Raw genomic sequence first — 16753 nt, 5'->3', positions numbered from 1 at the left:
ACTGGATATGACAGGACAGGTATTAAAAGAAGATAATGCTATTGCGAGAGAAATAAGGTCGGCAGATACTGAACAAGGTATTTCAAATCGAGTTGGAAATACCGAGACCTGTCCACCTTATAACAAATTCACATATGCCCACTTTTCCTGCCCTGAATCATTCAACTTCTCTTCATCCAGACTAAAGTAGAACCATGTGGGGATTAAGCCGCTGTATTACGGCTTGTCTCCACATAAGGTTTCTATTCGTTCCAGGGGCAAGCTTCATCTCATACTGCGTTACTATGTACCTGCACGACTTGTAGCGATGGGCCATATTGAGATATTCCTTGCATTCTAGTAACATCGCACAGAAGTAATTGTAGTAACTTATTATATTCACTGCATTATTTCTAGATCAATGGCAGTTCTGAATATTCATGGTGGATAGAATGCGTGGTCTGTGGAGGGGTTGGATCACGACATCGATGCGCGGATTGCGTGAAGGAGAGAAAGTGAAATGGTTGACATCGGAGATTTGCCGATGAATTGAATGGTCTAGACAGATAATGTTGATAGAGTGAGGCTATTCTCTTTTCGGGTACTAGTCTTACTATGATTCACAGTGATTATTAAGTTGTAGTCTGCTTCGTTAGTTGATGTAGTTAAAATAGTTATTTATATTTAAGCTTATTGTATGTTGATGCCTTGCTGCCTGAGGATAGCAATACGTCATCACAAATGGAAGACTTCAAATTCATCAAATAACGTTTATTATTGAATTGTAGAGTAACAATTAGAGGCTTTGATATCGTCGAGCTATTGAGCTGTTAGTAGGTATTTTTAGTAGCCGCCTACTGGAACGCAATGCAGTAACACGCTAACGAAATCAATATTTTGCCTATCATGTATCATATATTTTTCGCATTGATCCCACTCTACGGGGGTATCCAAGTGAATCCAATCAATTGCGGAAAGCTGAAAAGCTGAAACCTCTCAAAGCAAAGTCTTCATATCCTCCATGTTACGGATACCAGCCAAGTTACCCGCCTTAACACGCTTAAGGGTCAGAGCCGCAATCAAAGCAGCTCCAACACCAGAACCATCCTCGGCAGCCATGATAGACACCTTGTCCTTCTCATTAGGAGCCCAATCCAGAACCTCGCGGAGAGCTTGGGCACCGCGGGCCTTGAAGTGGGGGTACTTGGTGAAGACGGATCCATCGGCACCAACGTGGCAAGACTCAATGTTCTTTTTCGTGCAGATAGCAGCCACACCGCAGGCAGAGAGACGCGCAGCGCGAGTACCAATCAACTCGGCCAGACGGCGGACCATCTCGAGTTCGGGCTCGGTGGGACAGATGTTCAACTGTTTGGCGAAGACGTCGGCTGTCTCGGACAAGTTCTCGTAAGGATCTTCTTCAATGGCAGCGAGGAAAGATGCGTCAAGAAGGTAGGGCTTGCGCAGCTTGGAGACGTCCTGGCCATTGAAGATCAGGCCAGGGTGGGAATCGATGAGGTCGACCAGAGCCAGACGGAAGATCTCGCCGAGGTACAGACCGGCGGTCATCTTCTCGAAGGCCTGTTGACCGGGCCGGGGAGAGTCACGATCGATGATCTCGTCATATTTGGTTAGGGGAAGGACGATCCGCTCGTTGTCGAAAGCACCGTATTCGCAGTTGATTGCGACGGGCATATCGGGGGGGAAGGTTCATGTGGGCGATCTTAGGAATGGAGCCAGCGTTCTCCATGTATGCGGCGTTCACGCCAGTTCCGAAAATACAGCCGATCTTCATTTCGGAGTCTGTGTACGAGGAGGCAATAAGGGTACCGGTAGTGTCGTTGATCAGAGCCGCGACTTTAATGGGAAGTCCCTACTCTAATTAGCAAATGGATCGATCTATCGGCATATTGGACATGGTACATACCCGCTTCTTGAGAATGTTCTCTAGAGGAGGGACAACGTCCTGGCCCTCAACACCATCAATATCGAAACCCTTAGTCCAGCGTTGCAGAATACCGTGATCGATATAATCTTGTGTAGCGGGGTAAGAGAAGGTAAAGCCCAGGGGTAGTTTGGCGAGATCCTCGTTCTCGTGGTGGTGCTCGATAAATTGCTGCAGACAATCGGCGATGTACTCCCACAGCTCTTCGGCGGTTCCAGTTCGCAATTCCTCGGGCATTTTATACTTGGACTGAGTAATATCAAAAGCACCCTTCTTGTCGGTCAGGGTAATTTCACAAACACGCAGGTTGGTACCTCCCATGTCGAGGGCCAGGAAAGTTCCTTGTTCTTCGCCATCGGGGAAACCAAGGACCCAGGTAACATTCATAGGCTAGAGTAAATAAATTAGATTAGCCGAGTTGTCCACAGATATAGCTATTATTTCTTCTATCCTTTTGCGCAGAGGAAGGGGTAACTCACAATGTTGCCGCCCTCAACGGTCAGACCTATATTCAACCCTTGTTAGCCAGGACAAGCTATTCGTACCACCACAATGCAGCACCTACCCTTCTCCAACTCCTTCACGAAGTGTTTCACAATCTCCTTTAGCTTAGGGCGATCCACAGTAAAGATATCCTCGAAATCCTTAATGTGCTGCAGCAGATTCTGCGGCAGATCTTGCATGGAACCTAGTAGTGGAGAATCAGCATCATATCGTCAACGTCATCCGCTTCTTCTCTTTTGTAATGGTGATATATGGGGAAATAAAGAAGAAGCTTACCCTTGCGAGAAGGGGGTTGTTTAGGACCGAGGCCAACCATATTGAAAAGTAATTGATGAATTGATGAGAAATAAACCGGAGAAGAGGGGAGGAAATAAGAAGAAGAAGAAGAAGTGGGATGGAATGGAAATGACGGAGCGATTCAACGTGGGGCAGCGATCGTCTTAGCTTGTTTTGGCTGCGGTCAATCCAGTTTGGCCGAAATTACGCCTTTCTTTTTTCTTTCTTCTTTTTTTTGGTTAAACACAAGAATTCTGTTTATTTTTATTTTAGTAAATAAACTTATGAATTTACTGTAGAATGAATACTAAAATTAAATTCTGACTGCCGATTGATTGATTCATGATTGATGACTGTATTTGTTGACCGCTAATGCTTCGCCAAGTGTGGGAAAACATGGCTTAAGCCACTGACTGTCTCAACCTCCCCTTGATTGCTCTTTTGACTGCTATTCTCCCTCATCTTCTCTCGTACTCGTTGCTGATACGCATCTGTCAAATGAAGTGAGCGGTCAATTTCTTGTGTCAGACGATCCACTTCGTCCCGCAGACGTTCATCTTTGTCCTGCGGCGCATTCTCCTCCGGTTGAGTCTTTTCCTCGGGCTTGGTTGCCTCCCAAAGATTCTCCAATTCTTCCTCCCACCCCATGGCCTTGGCAAATTTGCGAACTCCAGCATCACAATCACCCAGAAGAAGAACATCATCAGGTCGAGATCCCATCCCACCAACCCGTTGCATATTAATCAGAACACGAGGAACACCATCACTAACAAAGGATGGGAGACTGGCAAATGGTTGAACCGATAAACTCGTTCCCATGACAATGCATAAATCCGCCTCCGCGGGTAGTGAACGGTTATCAAAGAATGTGGAGGGAAGTGCCTCGCCAAAGAATACAATATCCGGTTTGACATATCCCCCACAATCACATCGAGGGACTTCCCCTTGATCCACCTTTTCATGCATCTGGTCATCCGGATACGGCTTCTGGCAGTCGATACAGCGTTGAGAAGCGAAACTACCATGCGCCTCGACGATCATTTCTCCCGGAACCCCGGCTTGTCGTTCCAGACAATCGATATTTTGCGTAAAATGCTTCAATAACATACCCTTGTCATAGAGTAATTTGATGAAGGAATGAGCAATGGTCGGTCGATACCGGCCTGGATATAATTCATGTGCTAAAGCATAGAATGGTTTGGGATTCTCTCGAAAGAAAGTAATATCAAATACATCTTCCGGTTCCTCTAGGTCTAGAAAGGCCAAATTGGCGTAGAGTCCGGTATCTGGAGATCGGAAGTCAGGGATGCCTGCTGATGTGCTTATCCCAGCTCCAACCTGTCACTTGTTAGCATCTCTCAATACCTCCAATCGGGAAACTTCCAATGGGTAGAACAATATGTAGTTAATGAATAAGAACTCACCATTAAAACAATTCTCTTCACATCATTCTGCTTGATGTACTTGGCCACCGCCTCCATGCTGCGAGCCTCCAACACCGATGGTCGAGTGGACTCATCCACTACTGTTGACTCCTCGTTCCCCATGGCACGAGAACGCCGAGGTTTCTGGTGACGGGGTCTGCGACGACGTCCAATATTGACGAGTAGAAAAAAATATGAAGATGGGAAGCAATGCGAACTTTGAAGTGATATTTGAAGGAAGCTTGAAAGAGAGCGTGGATGGAAGAAATGACGTTGCGAATCAAGCGAGTCCAGCTTTTTAAAATCCAAACGCCTTTGAAAGAAGTCTGATTTTGCAAACACTTTCTCTTCTTTCTCCTATTGGAATACCGAATTTCAACTTGAAACTTGCCCTTTTTCCGTCTAAATCTGTTTTATTTCTTATTTTTTTTCTTTGTATAAAATCATCTAAAAATGCCTTCAAAAAAAAGAATGAAAAAAAGGCGTGGAGGAGATCTTCACCGCCCGCCATTCTGGCGATTTGGCATCTAAACATCCTCGACAGCGTTTGTTTCTTGCGTTGCATCAGTTGAAAAACATACAGGATGACCACCACGACGGTCTCAAATGGTCACTCTTCACCAGAGACACCAGTCGAACAATTGAAGACTGTCGACGAGACCTCCCCGCAATCCGATATCTTCAACGCCAGTTCCGTCGCCGAGATCAAGGCCGCATTATCCCACCTACATACCCAAGAAGCCACCGTGACAGCTAGACTCGATGCACTCGTTACTTCACAGAAGGACCTCTCTCGTGAATTGGGTCGTTTGGATTTGATGCGAGCTCATATTGGCACGCAAACTAGTACCACTCGATCCGTCAGCCATGGAATGCTCTCCGAAGCCGCGGGAACTGCAGACCGTATCTCCAGCGCCGTTCGCAGGCTTGACCTTGAACAAGCTCGCGTGAAAGCAACATTGGATGTAGTGGAACAAGTGGCGGAGCTTAAGGCATGCGCATTGGGGGTAGCCGGGTCAATGGGAGCTTCTCAGGATTGGGAGACAGCGGCCAGTTACTTGCATCGGGCATCGCAGGTTCCGCCGGGTGTTGTCAATGGTGCATTCGCTGCGGAGATGGTCCCTACTGCGGAGGTACCAGACCCACCAAGTGTGACATTGGATAATGCTGCGGAATCCCTCTGCGGGCTGTTCCTGCGTGAATTCGATAAGGCTGTCAAGGAGAGTGACGGGGCGAAGATTACCCGCTTCTTCAAATTGTTCCCGCTTATCGGTCGCTCGGAGGTTGGATTGGATGTCTATGGGCGTTACGTTTGCCAGGGTGTCGCGGCGCGGGCTCGGGGTAATCTCAATGCTGGTCCTGGATCTGGGGCTAAGGATGGGTTCTTCTATGCCAATGCGTTGACGAAGCTATTTGAGCACATTGCGCAGATTATTGATGGTCATGGTGGACTTGTTGAGCGTCACTATGGACCGAGGAAGATGACTCGTGTCATTGAACGATTGCAAATTGAAGCGGATGTTCAAGGGGGTATTATTCTAGATACCTGGAGTGATGAACGCCATGTTGATCGCAAACTTATGGATATCAAATCGTATGCATTCACTTTTCTGGTGCAGAGTTTCCTCCCTACGCAGCGTCCGGGTCAACGTTCACAATCTCCAGCTCCGGGTGCGAATGCAACACCTGAGGATGAGGGAGTTGATATGAAAGAGATTGATGGAATTCTCAATGAAATGGCCATCATGCTGGGTCGTTGGTCACTCTACTGCCGGTTCCTGGCAGACGCATGCAATGTAAGAGTGTACCTAGCCACATCGGTGTGATATAATCTGATTGTACTAACTTTGTCTATTACAGCCATCTGTCGGCGATGAGGGTAATGAAGATGATACTAAATACGCCCCACCCAGCTTCTTATCAGAGTCGTCACTTGCACGCAAGGTTGGCGATAAATTGGTCGGGCCTTTCAATGCCATGACAACCTTCTTCTTCCGGCGCTCTGTAGAGAAGGCTTTCCAGCTAGACGAGTCGCCATCCGGACTGAGTCTGAATCTGCAACAACCATTAAAGGCCGATCCGCCTCATATCACATCAGCCGTCGACGATATCATGTACATTGTGAACAAAGTCATTCAGCAATCTCTCGCAACTTCTCAAGAGCCAGTGGTCACAAACGTGGTTCCCACGCTTTCCCGTGTTCTCGGCTCCGATTTCATCGGCATGACCCAACGTAAAATGCGCGATGAATGCTACCCCCGAGCCATCGTTCAAGGAGGCCAACCACCAGAACAAACCATAATCGCCTTCCTCGTTCAAATGAACAATCTCGACATCGGCGTCGACTATATCCGCCGCATCGTGTCTAACAACACCGGCACAAAACAAACCACAGATAGAACCCCAGACATCGTATCCGAACACCTACGCTCTCTATTCCCAGTCCCAAGCTCCGCCCTGAAAGTCTCACAAACCCTGCAATCCCTCTCAACCTCCTTCGAAGTCAAAGCCTATGAACTCCTCTCCGACGGAATCCAAGTCGTATTCAACAACGTAATAAAACACCGTCTCCGTCCAATTCTAGCAGACACATTCCGCGACATAGAATACACACCCAACGCAAACGAAGAATCAGAATACGACGAGAACCGCGGTAATAAGGAAATTGTCCGTCCCCGCTTCGCAAACGGATGGTCCGAATTACTTACACCCATTGCACGAATCCTCACCCAACAAGCCTTCGACCGCTTGCTCACGGTGACAATCGCATATTTAGTTCGATTACTCGAGAAACGCCTCTGGTCTTATCAGGGCAGAGTAAATCCCCTCGGAGCAGCACGATTAGAGCGTGATATATCTGGTCTTGTTAGTGCGGCTGTTGATGTGGGTTATGGATCTGGTGCACCGGGTCGGTATAAACACCGTGAGGCATTTGCACGTTGTGTACAGATGACGCTTGTCATGAGTATGGATGATGATGAGTGGGAGGAGGTTGTTCATGGCGGAGAGGCGGCTGATGTTGTTGATAAACTCAGTCGGGAGGAGAGGGTTCGTGTTAGGGGGATGGTTAGGAGAGGGTGATTGTGATTGCGATTGTGGTTTGAGGGTTGATGTATATAGTCTGCATATCATATGTTTGTATTGGTGGTTTTCTTTGTGTCTTTTTCTGTCTGCATATTCGTGTAATTAGCTTTTGAACTCGATTATAAATCTTTGAGCTCTGAGTTGCATGTTTAGCTCGAAATTTGCAGTGCATTTGTGCGCCAATCTATGGGGCCGTTTTATAAGGCGTCCAACATGGGAAATGGAAGAATTTAATCTTACAGGCCCCCGGTTAGAAACTTCGCCCAAAGTGTATATCAGTAGTCTCTGAATGGCATACTTCCTTTCATAGGGGATAAGATCATATTGGAGATAAATCGATACAGGCAGCGAGCATCGAGTCCTACTATGTAGTATCAATTCAAGGCTCCGGGCTTCGAATCATGACTTGTCAATATTTCTCTTCACATATCAGGATTCTGAATGGAGGGATTCATCTTAAAGATCCTCGTATTCCATCCATCTTCCTTGCTTTGCATTAGGGTAGGTTCCCCAGCCTAGTCAAAAGAAGTCCTTCCCAAGAATTACAACGTCAGAAACATCACCTGCCACCAATGAATACACAATAAAGACAGAATTTATGCGCTTGAACCCTGCCAAGGTGAACTAACCATCCGCCAAGGGGGGGTTGGACTACCATCACAATACGAGGCGGGGATTTCAGCCGCGGGTTCCAGACATTTATACGAGGTCCCCCATCGACTTGAAACACTCATCTGAATTCACATCCCAGGTCCTAATACTCCTTCTGATACTACAATATTGGAAGCATATCTATTCATCTTCTATCTAGGGTATTTCTACAACCGCAATGCCTAGCACCTCTACTGTATCCGGCTATACATTCTCAAACTGGGGTCCTGTAACAACTACATTCACCGCACCCTCAACATGCACCGGCCATTCCGATCAAATTCAAATCGGAGTCAATTCCACCAGACCACACCTACTATACGGACTTCAATGTGAGACGATTGGCGGATTGGACTGTATCCCCTCACCGACATTCAAACAATCTACCACGCAAGATAACCATCCATCAATCTACTTCCAAGCTGCCTACTATTCACCCGGTTTGTATTGTCCCGCTGACTGGAAGACCGTTGGCATTGCGACTCGCGGAGAGGGTTCTTCCATATCCACATCTGGTATCTTTGTCCCGACGACGACTCCGACGGTGTTGGATAGAGATCGGGAGTTATTTTTGGATATTTTGGATCATGGTGAAACGGCCATTCTGTGCTGTCCGAGGTAACTTTCTACATCTCTTCCGTATCACGGCCGCAAACATGATCTAATAATCGAACAATAGCGCTTATACCGCTGATATGAATGTTGGATGTTACTCCACAGTGTCTGATTACGAAATTCCTTCGTCGGGATGTTACTACAATCTTGGGAATGCTATTAGCTTTTCAAAGGTTAAAACTGAGATAAATGGTACCACTAGAACTCTTAGCTTGCCGACTCTTGTGAACTCCACGGCTTCGACAACACCTCGCACGAGTACTTTTGATAGTGATGATAAATCGACGATGGTTGGTATAGCTCGACAGGCTATTATCACGATGATTCATAAGCAATCTGATAGTATGTTACCTTCCATTCATCTTCGTCTGGCAAATAATTACACAATGTCTGACCCTTTATTTTTTTTTCTTCCCTTAGATTCGAAAGGTGGTGCCAGTACGAGCAATGCTGCTGTCAAATATACGGGAGCATCAACTTGGCAGGGCTTCGGTTCTGTGATTGGCATTTCGGTGGCGGCAATGGCTTTGGGTGCGGCTATGATACTGCCATGGTAGAGTTTTTACTAGCCAGATATAGAGCTGTTCATGATCCGATATCGCCAGGTTTTTTTTTTATATCAACATGTCGTCACCAAATCGGATCTTTAAGTTTGGAAAAGAAAAGCCAATCCGATAGATGATATCACATCGCCAAATTGCTGAATGAAATATTGCCATATCGTGAGCACATCTAGCCAGGCAGCCCACATAAATGCTATTTCAAATACAGAATCTGAAAGCTTTTCATTTAGAACTAGGAGTGAGGGAGGCTGTCCACATGTGTCAGCAAGCGCATGGGAGTATTGATCTATAATTGATACTCTAGCTTTTCGTAATCAAGTCGCTGCGAGTATTATTTCAGTGTGTATAACCACTAGTGATATTAATTTCAATGAATCCCTTTTAATATCCTGAGCTTTTACTTTGATCAATGTCAAGATATCCAGTGAGCTCTCGAAGCTGAAATCCCTAGAAACATCACGTGGCGACTAATGTACTTCTAGCGGGGTTTCTTGATGGGACTCAGCCCCCAAACAGCAGACTCGGTCATCACCGAAGCTAACGTGTCAATAACACTCTTGGTCACGGCTCAATGTTGACTAACTGATAAAAGAACAACACCGCGCTGTAGAATGGCCCGACTACCAGATCTAGTTCGCGACTCGAAACTCGAAACTCGATTCCTGCCTGACTTCAGTGTTGAGACAGTGCATATTTACCACTGGCATGAGGCTGAGCCTGCTCAACGCCGCCCCGTTTCTCTGTCGGAGCACTGGAAACGGCAGCGAAAAATTGGAGGTGGCGGGTATTCAACTGTATGGCTAGAAAGCTGCCCGAAAGTTTCACGGTATGGTGTACAGCTTCGAGCAGTGAAGCAGATTGAGACCGGTGGACGATTTGCGCGGATTGATTTCAATCGTGAGCTTGAGGCTATTGCTAAATTCTCACATCCGAGGGTAAGTGAGGGCTTGGGATAGGAGTTCACTTTTGAGGCCAGGTTGTAGGTTCAAGTTCTTTATTATTGGGCTGGACTGATGACCTTTATGCTATTAGTACGAACGATGTTTTGTCAAGTCATTCGGATGGTATAGCACCCCAGAGAATCTTTTTATCTCGATGGAGTATATGGAGCTCGGCGATTTACATGATTATCTATTAGATAGACCTGTACTGCCAGAGACACAGGTCCAGGATATCTCATATCAGATACTAGAAGGTCTACAGATGATGCACGAAAATCAATTCATACATCGTGATCTTAAACCCAGGGTAGGACGACCACATCTTTCATGGCCCCCGTAGTAAATTCCCAAAGATTATATGCAATAGTGCTAACACATAATCCAGAACATCTTGATTAAATCCCATCCTCCCCAGGAATGGTGGGTCAAAATAGGAGATTTCGGGATAAGTAAGAGGATGGAAGAGAACCCTGAAACATCAACAACACTACGAGGCACAACGGGCTTTATCGCGCCAGAATTGTACGGATTTGTTAATCCCGGGAGTCCTTATTCAACAGACATATGGTCATTTGGCGAGATCATATTCCAAATGCTCACTAAGAAGCCTGTTTTCAAACCGATTAGCCAGCTCTCTTCCTACATACGCCATCCCGAGACATTTCCGAGTACAGCTCTCAGTGATGCCGGTGTCAGTGCGTCTGGTATTGATTTCATACAATCATTAATGAAACCTAAGCCTGATGATCGTCTGACGACCGAAGCGGCCCTTGGACATATGTGGACACAGCTGGCGTCTGAGGCGTCGACACCGAGAGCAGATCCCTTGGGAAGTGTCGAAAGTCACCCGATTCTGACTGACGAGGAGGAGCAACGCTTTGAACCATATGATGAAGTCAATGGTAGCTCTCTGGAGACTTTGCTTTCAAGGGGCAAGACTAGTAGCGCTGGTGCTAGGGCTACAGCTACGGCAGTTGAAAGTACTGGATTTGACAGCAACGTGAAAACAGGTGGCTCTGAGACCTTGCGTCCAACGAAAAACAAGAAGACAGGTGGCGTGAGGGCGAAGTATGCTTTTATCGAAGACTGTGATTCAAATGACGATTCAAAAGAATTCTCGCATCTTTCATCGGGAACAGCTTCTGACTCAACCGAAAGCCTCTTCAGTAATGCGGATGTGTCCTCCAGAACAAGACCAACGCAGTCAACTCCAGTATCAGATGGAACTCCACACACCTCCGATAACTCAAGATCACGGAAGCCAGCAGCAGCGAACAGTATAACCACAAACAGACTATCGGTGGCAGAGCGTATCCAGATACTTGAAAGGGAAAAAAAAGGAAAAGCACGCGCTTCACGGGAATCAGAATCGAAAAAGGCATCTTCAACAGGAAGCACGCCTAGGATAGAGATTCGATCAGTCAAACCGGCCAGAATTCCGAATTCAGAAGGGTGTAAGTAATGTGATTCAAGCTTTATACCTAAAACAACCTCGGGGAGTCCATCAACTAAAGAGAACTTAGACCGTGCCGATCAAAACGTTCGGTATACGAAAGAAATCAGACCAACCGATTCACTTTATAGGCCAATCCAACCAGCTTCGCGCCACTCTGACCATCTTACTACAAGCGCAGACCCAGGTACCCGATATTCCAATTCCTCGCCGCATTCGAGAGACAGAAATACAAAGGAGTATGGTGATGCGCAAACTTCCATTCCTCAACATCGGTCCAAGGATAGAAGTCAACAGAAGGGCGAGGAAGAAAAGGAAAAGCCATGGCCACGAAAAGGCAAGACTGTTATTCCACGGAAACTACTCCATGAGCATGCGATACTTGATTTGGGTTACCCTTTTCGAGAAGACGTAAGTCAGATCACTACGTATGAATGAGGATGCAGATTACAAAGTCAATACTAACGTGTCAATAGGAAGAAAGTTATATCATTCAGAAAGCTCTATCTAAGACCCAGATTGACGAGCTGATAGATTTAAGTCGCACGTTCAAAAAAGACCCTCGTTTTGATGACAATGGCAGATATTTTGGGTCTAACGCGGGAGGCATGGGAGGTCCCCCGGTTTTTCCATCTTTCCAGCACCGCATGTAAGCTCAAGATATAGGTTGGATCGGATGGTTACGGAGCGAGTTCCCAGGCGGGAAAGAGAAAGCGGGAGGGATGTTTATCAGTAATGGCCAGAGAGGGCGGAAGCCAGTGATTTCTGAATAGTAGGATCTTAGATCAAAGTACTGTTCTCATTGCATCGGTTATACTAGCCAGTTAGTTCTACGTGGAAGGTAGTCTGGCGGCTTGAAGTTAACCCAAGGGAGCAAAGATTAAGCTTGACTTGGGTTGAATCACGTTAGAGATAAATTAGTGTGAGAAGAAGACTTAGAATGATGTCGATAGTAGCTCTCATGCGTTTGATTCAAGATCCTTAACCTTGGGGAGTTGCGCAGCTGCTTACTATGGTACATAAGTCAGTCCTGCCTAGACCCTGGCAATATAAAGTCCCAAGACTAATCGAACTGAGGATTACTACTTTGCATACTTGAACTCAATCGTTAATCGCTGAGTCCAGAGCTATGAGGAAACATGTTGATAAAAGAGTCAATTTCTATATTGCACAAGCTAGGATCATCCCAACTCCAGAAAATAAAATATATATCCAATCCTAAAGAAGCCTTATCCAGGACTTTTGAGAACGCCTTGCTGGGAGGAGAAAAGCTCAATATCACTATTGATATTGACCATGCTAGAAACATGGACAGGGTAGGTGTAAGCGCGAGTGAGATAGGTGAGAATAGCGTAGATGGTAATAATGGCGGTAGATGTAGAGGTAATCGGGGTAAAGTGGCAAGGTATACATAAGAAAGCCCCAGGCTTTCATAAAGAAACAAAACACGCTCAGGGATATCGAACAAAATGCGAAAAGAATAAAAAGTGCTGAAGATGCGGAGGGTTTGAAGATGGTGAGATGAAGGTCTTTATATCGAAATCAAATGAGTCGAATTTAAACGTCTTTTTCATCAACGGGTCTCAAGACAACAGGCGTGCCATTCGGAGTAGGTGGTCGAACTTGGGAATCAGGAGGGTGTGATTCTGCGACTTGTCGTGGAGCTTGGGCAATTTTGATTTCCTGAATTGCCATATCGCCTTCACTACCACCGCGTGAGCTCTGACTGATCTCGCCCATGGGCGGGTGACCTTCAAGCATCATCTCTGAGTGCTCGCCAATTCCATAGCGCTCGTTGGCAGGAATGTGGTGGCCGTCTTCATACTGATCTTTGGCCTGGGGAGTCCAAGCGAGGTAATCACGACGAACCTCGACATAATCGTAAGCGAACTCGCCGAGTTGGTCGTCGTCCATACCGAGAAGTTCGGCTTCTTCCGAGGCGCGAAGGTTCAGACCGGGGATAGCGTTGATGGTGTATGCGATAATCGCGGACATGACGAAGGAGTAGGCAGCTGTTGCGACGATATAGGCGATTTGAATATAAAGCTGTTTGTAGTTGTGAATGACCCAACCACCAACACCAGTACCGGTATTAACACCGTCCAAACCAACGATGGAATCATCGCCGAAAAGCGCGTTAAAGATCAAGCCGACAATACCAGCGATACCGTGCTCAGCGAGAACATCCATCGAATCATCAATTCGAATCCAGTACTTGATCTTGGTCGCGTAGTTACACACGATACCAGTGACGACTCCCAAAATCACACTAGCCCACGGCGAGATAAATCCAGAAGCAGGCGTCGCAGCAACAAGACCGGAAATCGTACCGGAACACCAACCGACCATGGACCACTTCCGAGCAAGACGCCAATCAAGAAGAACCCAAGTAATCGCCGCAAAAGCAGCAGTCAAATTCGTGTTCCAGGAAGCCATAGTAGCGCGAACATTGGCGCCGAACGAAGAACCACCGTTGAAACCCAACCATCCAAACCAAAGGAAGACAGTACCGAGTAAAATAAGCGAGACATTATGTGGGCGGAAATTCAGCATCATGCGTTCTTGACGACGACCCAGGACCATCGAATAAGCCAAAGCCGTAAATCCAGATCCAATTTCGACGGGCCCGCCGCCGGCATAATCCATGACTCCGTATTTATAGGCCCATCCGTTGGAATTCCAGGCCCAACAGGCGAGTGGGCAGTAGACGATCGTGGCCCAGATGAAAGTGAAAACCATGGCGGGAAGTAAACGGCCACGTTCGGCAACGGCACCCATAACGATAGCAGCGGTGACACCTAGGAATTGCATCTGAAAGAAAATCGTTAATGCATGACATTCGACTTCAGTTTGTGAGGAAAGAAAAGGGAACATACTTCATAAAAAGCGAAAAGAAGGTTGGGAATCAAGGGTGAACCAGGACTGGGATCAGCTAGGGTTTTCATAAGACCGAAATTCCGCAAATTTCCAATATAACCATTGGTAGCGGTCGGGGAAAAAGCAAGCGAGTATCCCCAAAAGTACCATTGGAAAGTAATGACCGAGAAAGAAGCCATACAAGCCCAAATCATACTAAGAGCAGACTTTCGACGAGCGAGACCCGAATAAAGGAAACCCAGACCGGGAATCATGACCATCACCATTGCGGAGGAAACGATGATATAAGCTTGATCGCCGGATTGGAACCATTTGTTGACATTTTCGATGCCTTTCGATGTGTTAGTTAGATCCAATTCGTGAAAGGGAGTTCAGCAGAATGATGGGAAGGGAGATTTTGCTGGACGTTTTGCTGATGTTGGTAGGGTTCACATACGGGAATCACCGCCCGTGTCGACGTTGGTGGTTAAGTCGTAGTTTGCAGGAGCACCGACCCAGTTATAGGATGCATAGTCCGGGGCGTACGGGGATTTCCCGTTGAACGCCGACATGGTGAATTAATAGCGCGTCGAGGTAGGGTACAGTCGTGTGGAGTTAGTTGGCGTAGATCCAGCGTAAAGTCGGTGTCTAGGCGTAGGGTCCGTAGTTGAATGTATGTTGGAGGAGGGTGAGGACGAAGGAAGTGAGAATTGAAAGTTGAGAAAAAAAGGTCAATGTGGAGAAGGGAAAAAAAAGGAATTGAGTCGCCACGGGGAGAGGGCGAAGTATAAGAAGTTCCCAAAATTGCAGAAGTGCAGAAATGCAAAAAGATAAGTCGGATCGACGGGGTGGATCCACCAGGCCTGAAATCGGAGCTGCTCAGCCTTCCGGGGTGGGATTCTGTGGTTCAGTGCCGATAAGGGAGAGAAAAAAAAGAAAAGAAGTAGGCAACAAATGGAAATGGAAGAAATTAAAAGAAAAGGGAACTAGTTCAATGCTAGCGGTTTGAGTTATTTCTAAATTCCCGGGGAAGCGGCGGGTATTAAGAAATTGGGGTGAGATTGTCAGTTGAATGAGTGTGAGTAGTTCGTATGACACGAAGTAATGGGATAATCCGGATTTATCACTTGTTTGTCTTAGTGAAACAGTACGGAGGACAATGTGAGAAATCAGGGAATTGGCCGGCATGAATCGATGTAGATAGAAGGTTAATATACAAAATCAGAGAGGGAATATTTATTCACGTTGACATTTAACGGATAATAGTAGCTGTTGGCATATGTTGGTATAGTAGTACTATTCAGACATTCTACTACAAGTAATTCGATGCCTACTTCATGATGAACAGGCTGGTGGTGGCAATGGGACGGGTCCCACGTCCTATCGAGGCTTGGCTTGTACTCAACACGATTTGTTAATGCGAAACTGGGACCAGACGGGGATTGGCCCCGGAATGGAGACTGAAGATGGAGACTGGGGTTCTTGATTCTTCTTCTACCGTACAGTTCTTTGAATGATGCTCGTCTTTATACTGTTTATATTGATTACGGAGGACCATCCTTCTTATCTTCACTCTTCTCAATACTCCGTATATATCCTAGATCAAGATAGATCATTCAGACTCTACTGACTGTATATCTCTATCTTCCTCTCCTCTACATTCCTCCCTACATAAGTTACTGTACTGTCACTGGTTTGATGTTATCTCAATATCTATGATTGCAGCCCATCTCTGCTTGCTCATTCGCCACAGATAAACATTGCCACCGGTGGATCCGCCAAGTCTCCCCGGAAAGGGTTTAGCTCAACGATACACTTTGATATTCATCTGTCTTCTGATTGGCTCCAGATAAGCACCGTAGTCGGTCGCCTTCCATCTTTCCGAGTTTTCCCGGCTCGGGTTGGTTTTCAGTCCAGCCCGATCGGTCTATTCGGCCATGCCGAGTCTTTAAATTAGTTATCTTCTGCCTAGAAAGTGGATGTGCTTTTTAGTATATACTATTCTTATGTATATTTGGAATTTTTGAAAGTCTTCAATAAAAGAAGGGAGCACAATTCATACTACAACATATATATCTGTACTCCGTGATAATAACAACCACTCGGACATACAGGAATGGTCATCGATCCGCTCCCGTGGGGCCGGGTCCGGGAGGGTCTGACCTTATCGTAGCCTTCCTGTCATCGCATTAGATACTCCATTCACAGTATCACTCTCACGTGATAAACTTAGTTATTACCAGCATGATTGCAATTGCAATCAATCCAATCAACCCTTTTTTAATCCGAATTCTTTTCGCCCGGTCTACGGAGTACTCTCTCCCGTAAGTATCACAGTATACCGGCCATCAAGCAAAATTGTTCCATCACGAATGGATGCCATCAATATTATATCTCTCCATCCTTGTACACGTAGCGGTTAGTATCTATACAGAAAACAGGGTTTACATACTTAGTATTGT

The 16753-nt window shown here is 46.3% G+C and overlaps 6 protein-coding genes across 6 annotated transcripts; 3 read left to right on the top strand and 3 right to left on the bottom strand.

Annotated features, from left to right (window-relative positions):
• Positions 1-975: 975 nt before the first annotated feature.
• N7469_003590 (putative hexokinase Kxk) lies at positions 976-2744 on the bottom strand (the record flags this gene model as incomplete). Its single annotated transcript, XM_056642510.1, has 6 exons — positions 976-1596; positions 1673-1852; positions 1907-2314; positions 2404-2429; positions 2490-2612; positions 2705-2744. The coding sequence occupies 6 exons, from the start codon at positions 2742-2744 to the stop codon at positions 976-978; spliced, it is 1398 nt and encodes a 465-aa protein (XP_056501922.1).
• A 329-nt stretch (positions 2745-3073) lies between these two features.
• N7469_003589 (SIR2 family NAD-dependent protein deacylase) lies at positions 3074-4251 on the bottom strand (the record flags this gene model as incomplete). The annotated part of the gene is made up of 2 exons (XM_056642509.1): positions 3074-4042; positions 4129-4251. 2 exons carry the CDS (start codon positions 4249-4251, stop codon positions 3074-3076), a joined length of 1092 nt encoding a protein of 363 aa, XP_056501921.1.
• A 461-nt stretch (positions 4252-4712) lies between these two features.
• On the top strand, positions 4713-7209 carry N7469_003588 (Golgi transport complex subunit COG4; the record flags this gene model as incomplete). Its single annotated transcript, XM_056642508.1, has 2 exons — positions 4713-5924; positions 5989-7209. 2 exons carry the CDS (start codon positions 4713-4715, stop codon positions 7207-7209), a joined length of 2433 nt encoding a protein of 810 aa, XP_056501920.1.
• Positions 7210-8765: 1556 nt separating this feature from the next.
• Positions 8766-9035, top strand: N7469_003587 (uncharacterized protein; the record flags this gene model as incomplete). The annotated part of the gene is made up of 2 exons (XM_056642507.1): positions 8766-8820; positions 8899-9035. The coding sequence occupies 2 exons, from the start codon at positions 8766-8768 to the stop codon at positions 9033-9035; spliced, it is 192 nt and encodes a 63-aa protein (XP_056501919.1).
• Positions 9036-9652: 617 nt separating this feature from the next.
• N7469_003586 (uncharacterized protein) lies at positions 9653-11444 on the top strand (the record flags this gene model as incomplete). Its single annotated transcript, XM_056642506.1, has 2 exons — positions 9653-9976; positions 10368-11444. 2 exons carry the CDS (start codon positions 9653-9655, stop codon positions 11442-11444), a joined length of 1401 nt encoding a protein of 466 aa, XP_056501918.1.
• A 1548-nt stretch (positions 11445-12992) lies between these two features.
• Positions 12993-14863, bottom strand: N7469_003585 (ammonium transporter; the record flags this gene model as incomplete). The annotated part of the gene is made up of 3 exons (XM_056642505.1): positions 12993-14246; positions 14312-14643; positions 14749-14863. 3 exons carry the CDS (start codon positions 14861-14863, stop codon positions 12993-12995), a joined length of 1701 nt encoding a protein of 566 aa, XP_056501917.1.
• Between the last annotated feature and the right edge of the window lie 1890 nt (positions 14864-16753).

This window comes from Penicillium citrinum, assembly GCF_028827155.1.
Source record: "Penicillium citrinum strain IBT 23319 chromosome Unknown utg000003l:1.0-4596430.0:1.0-4598250.0, whole genome shotgun sequence".
In the NCBI taxonomy this organism is placed as follows: domain Eukaryota; kingdom Fungi; phylum Ascomycota; class Eurotiomycetes; order Eurotiales; family Aspergillaceae; genus Penicillium; species Penicillium citrinum.
This window is presented reverse-complemented; position numbering and strand designations above follow the sequence as displayed.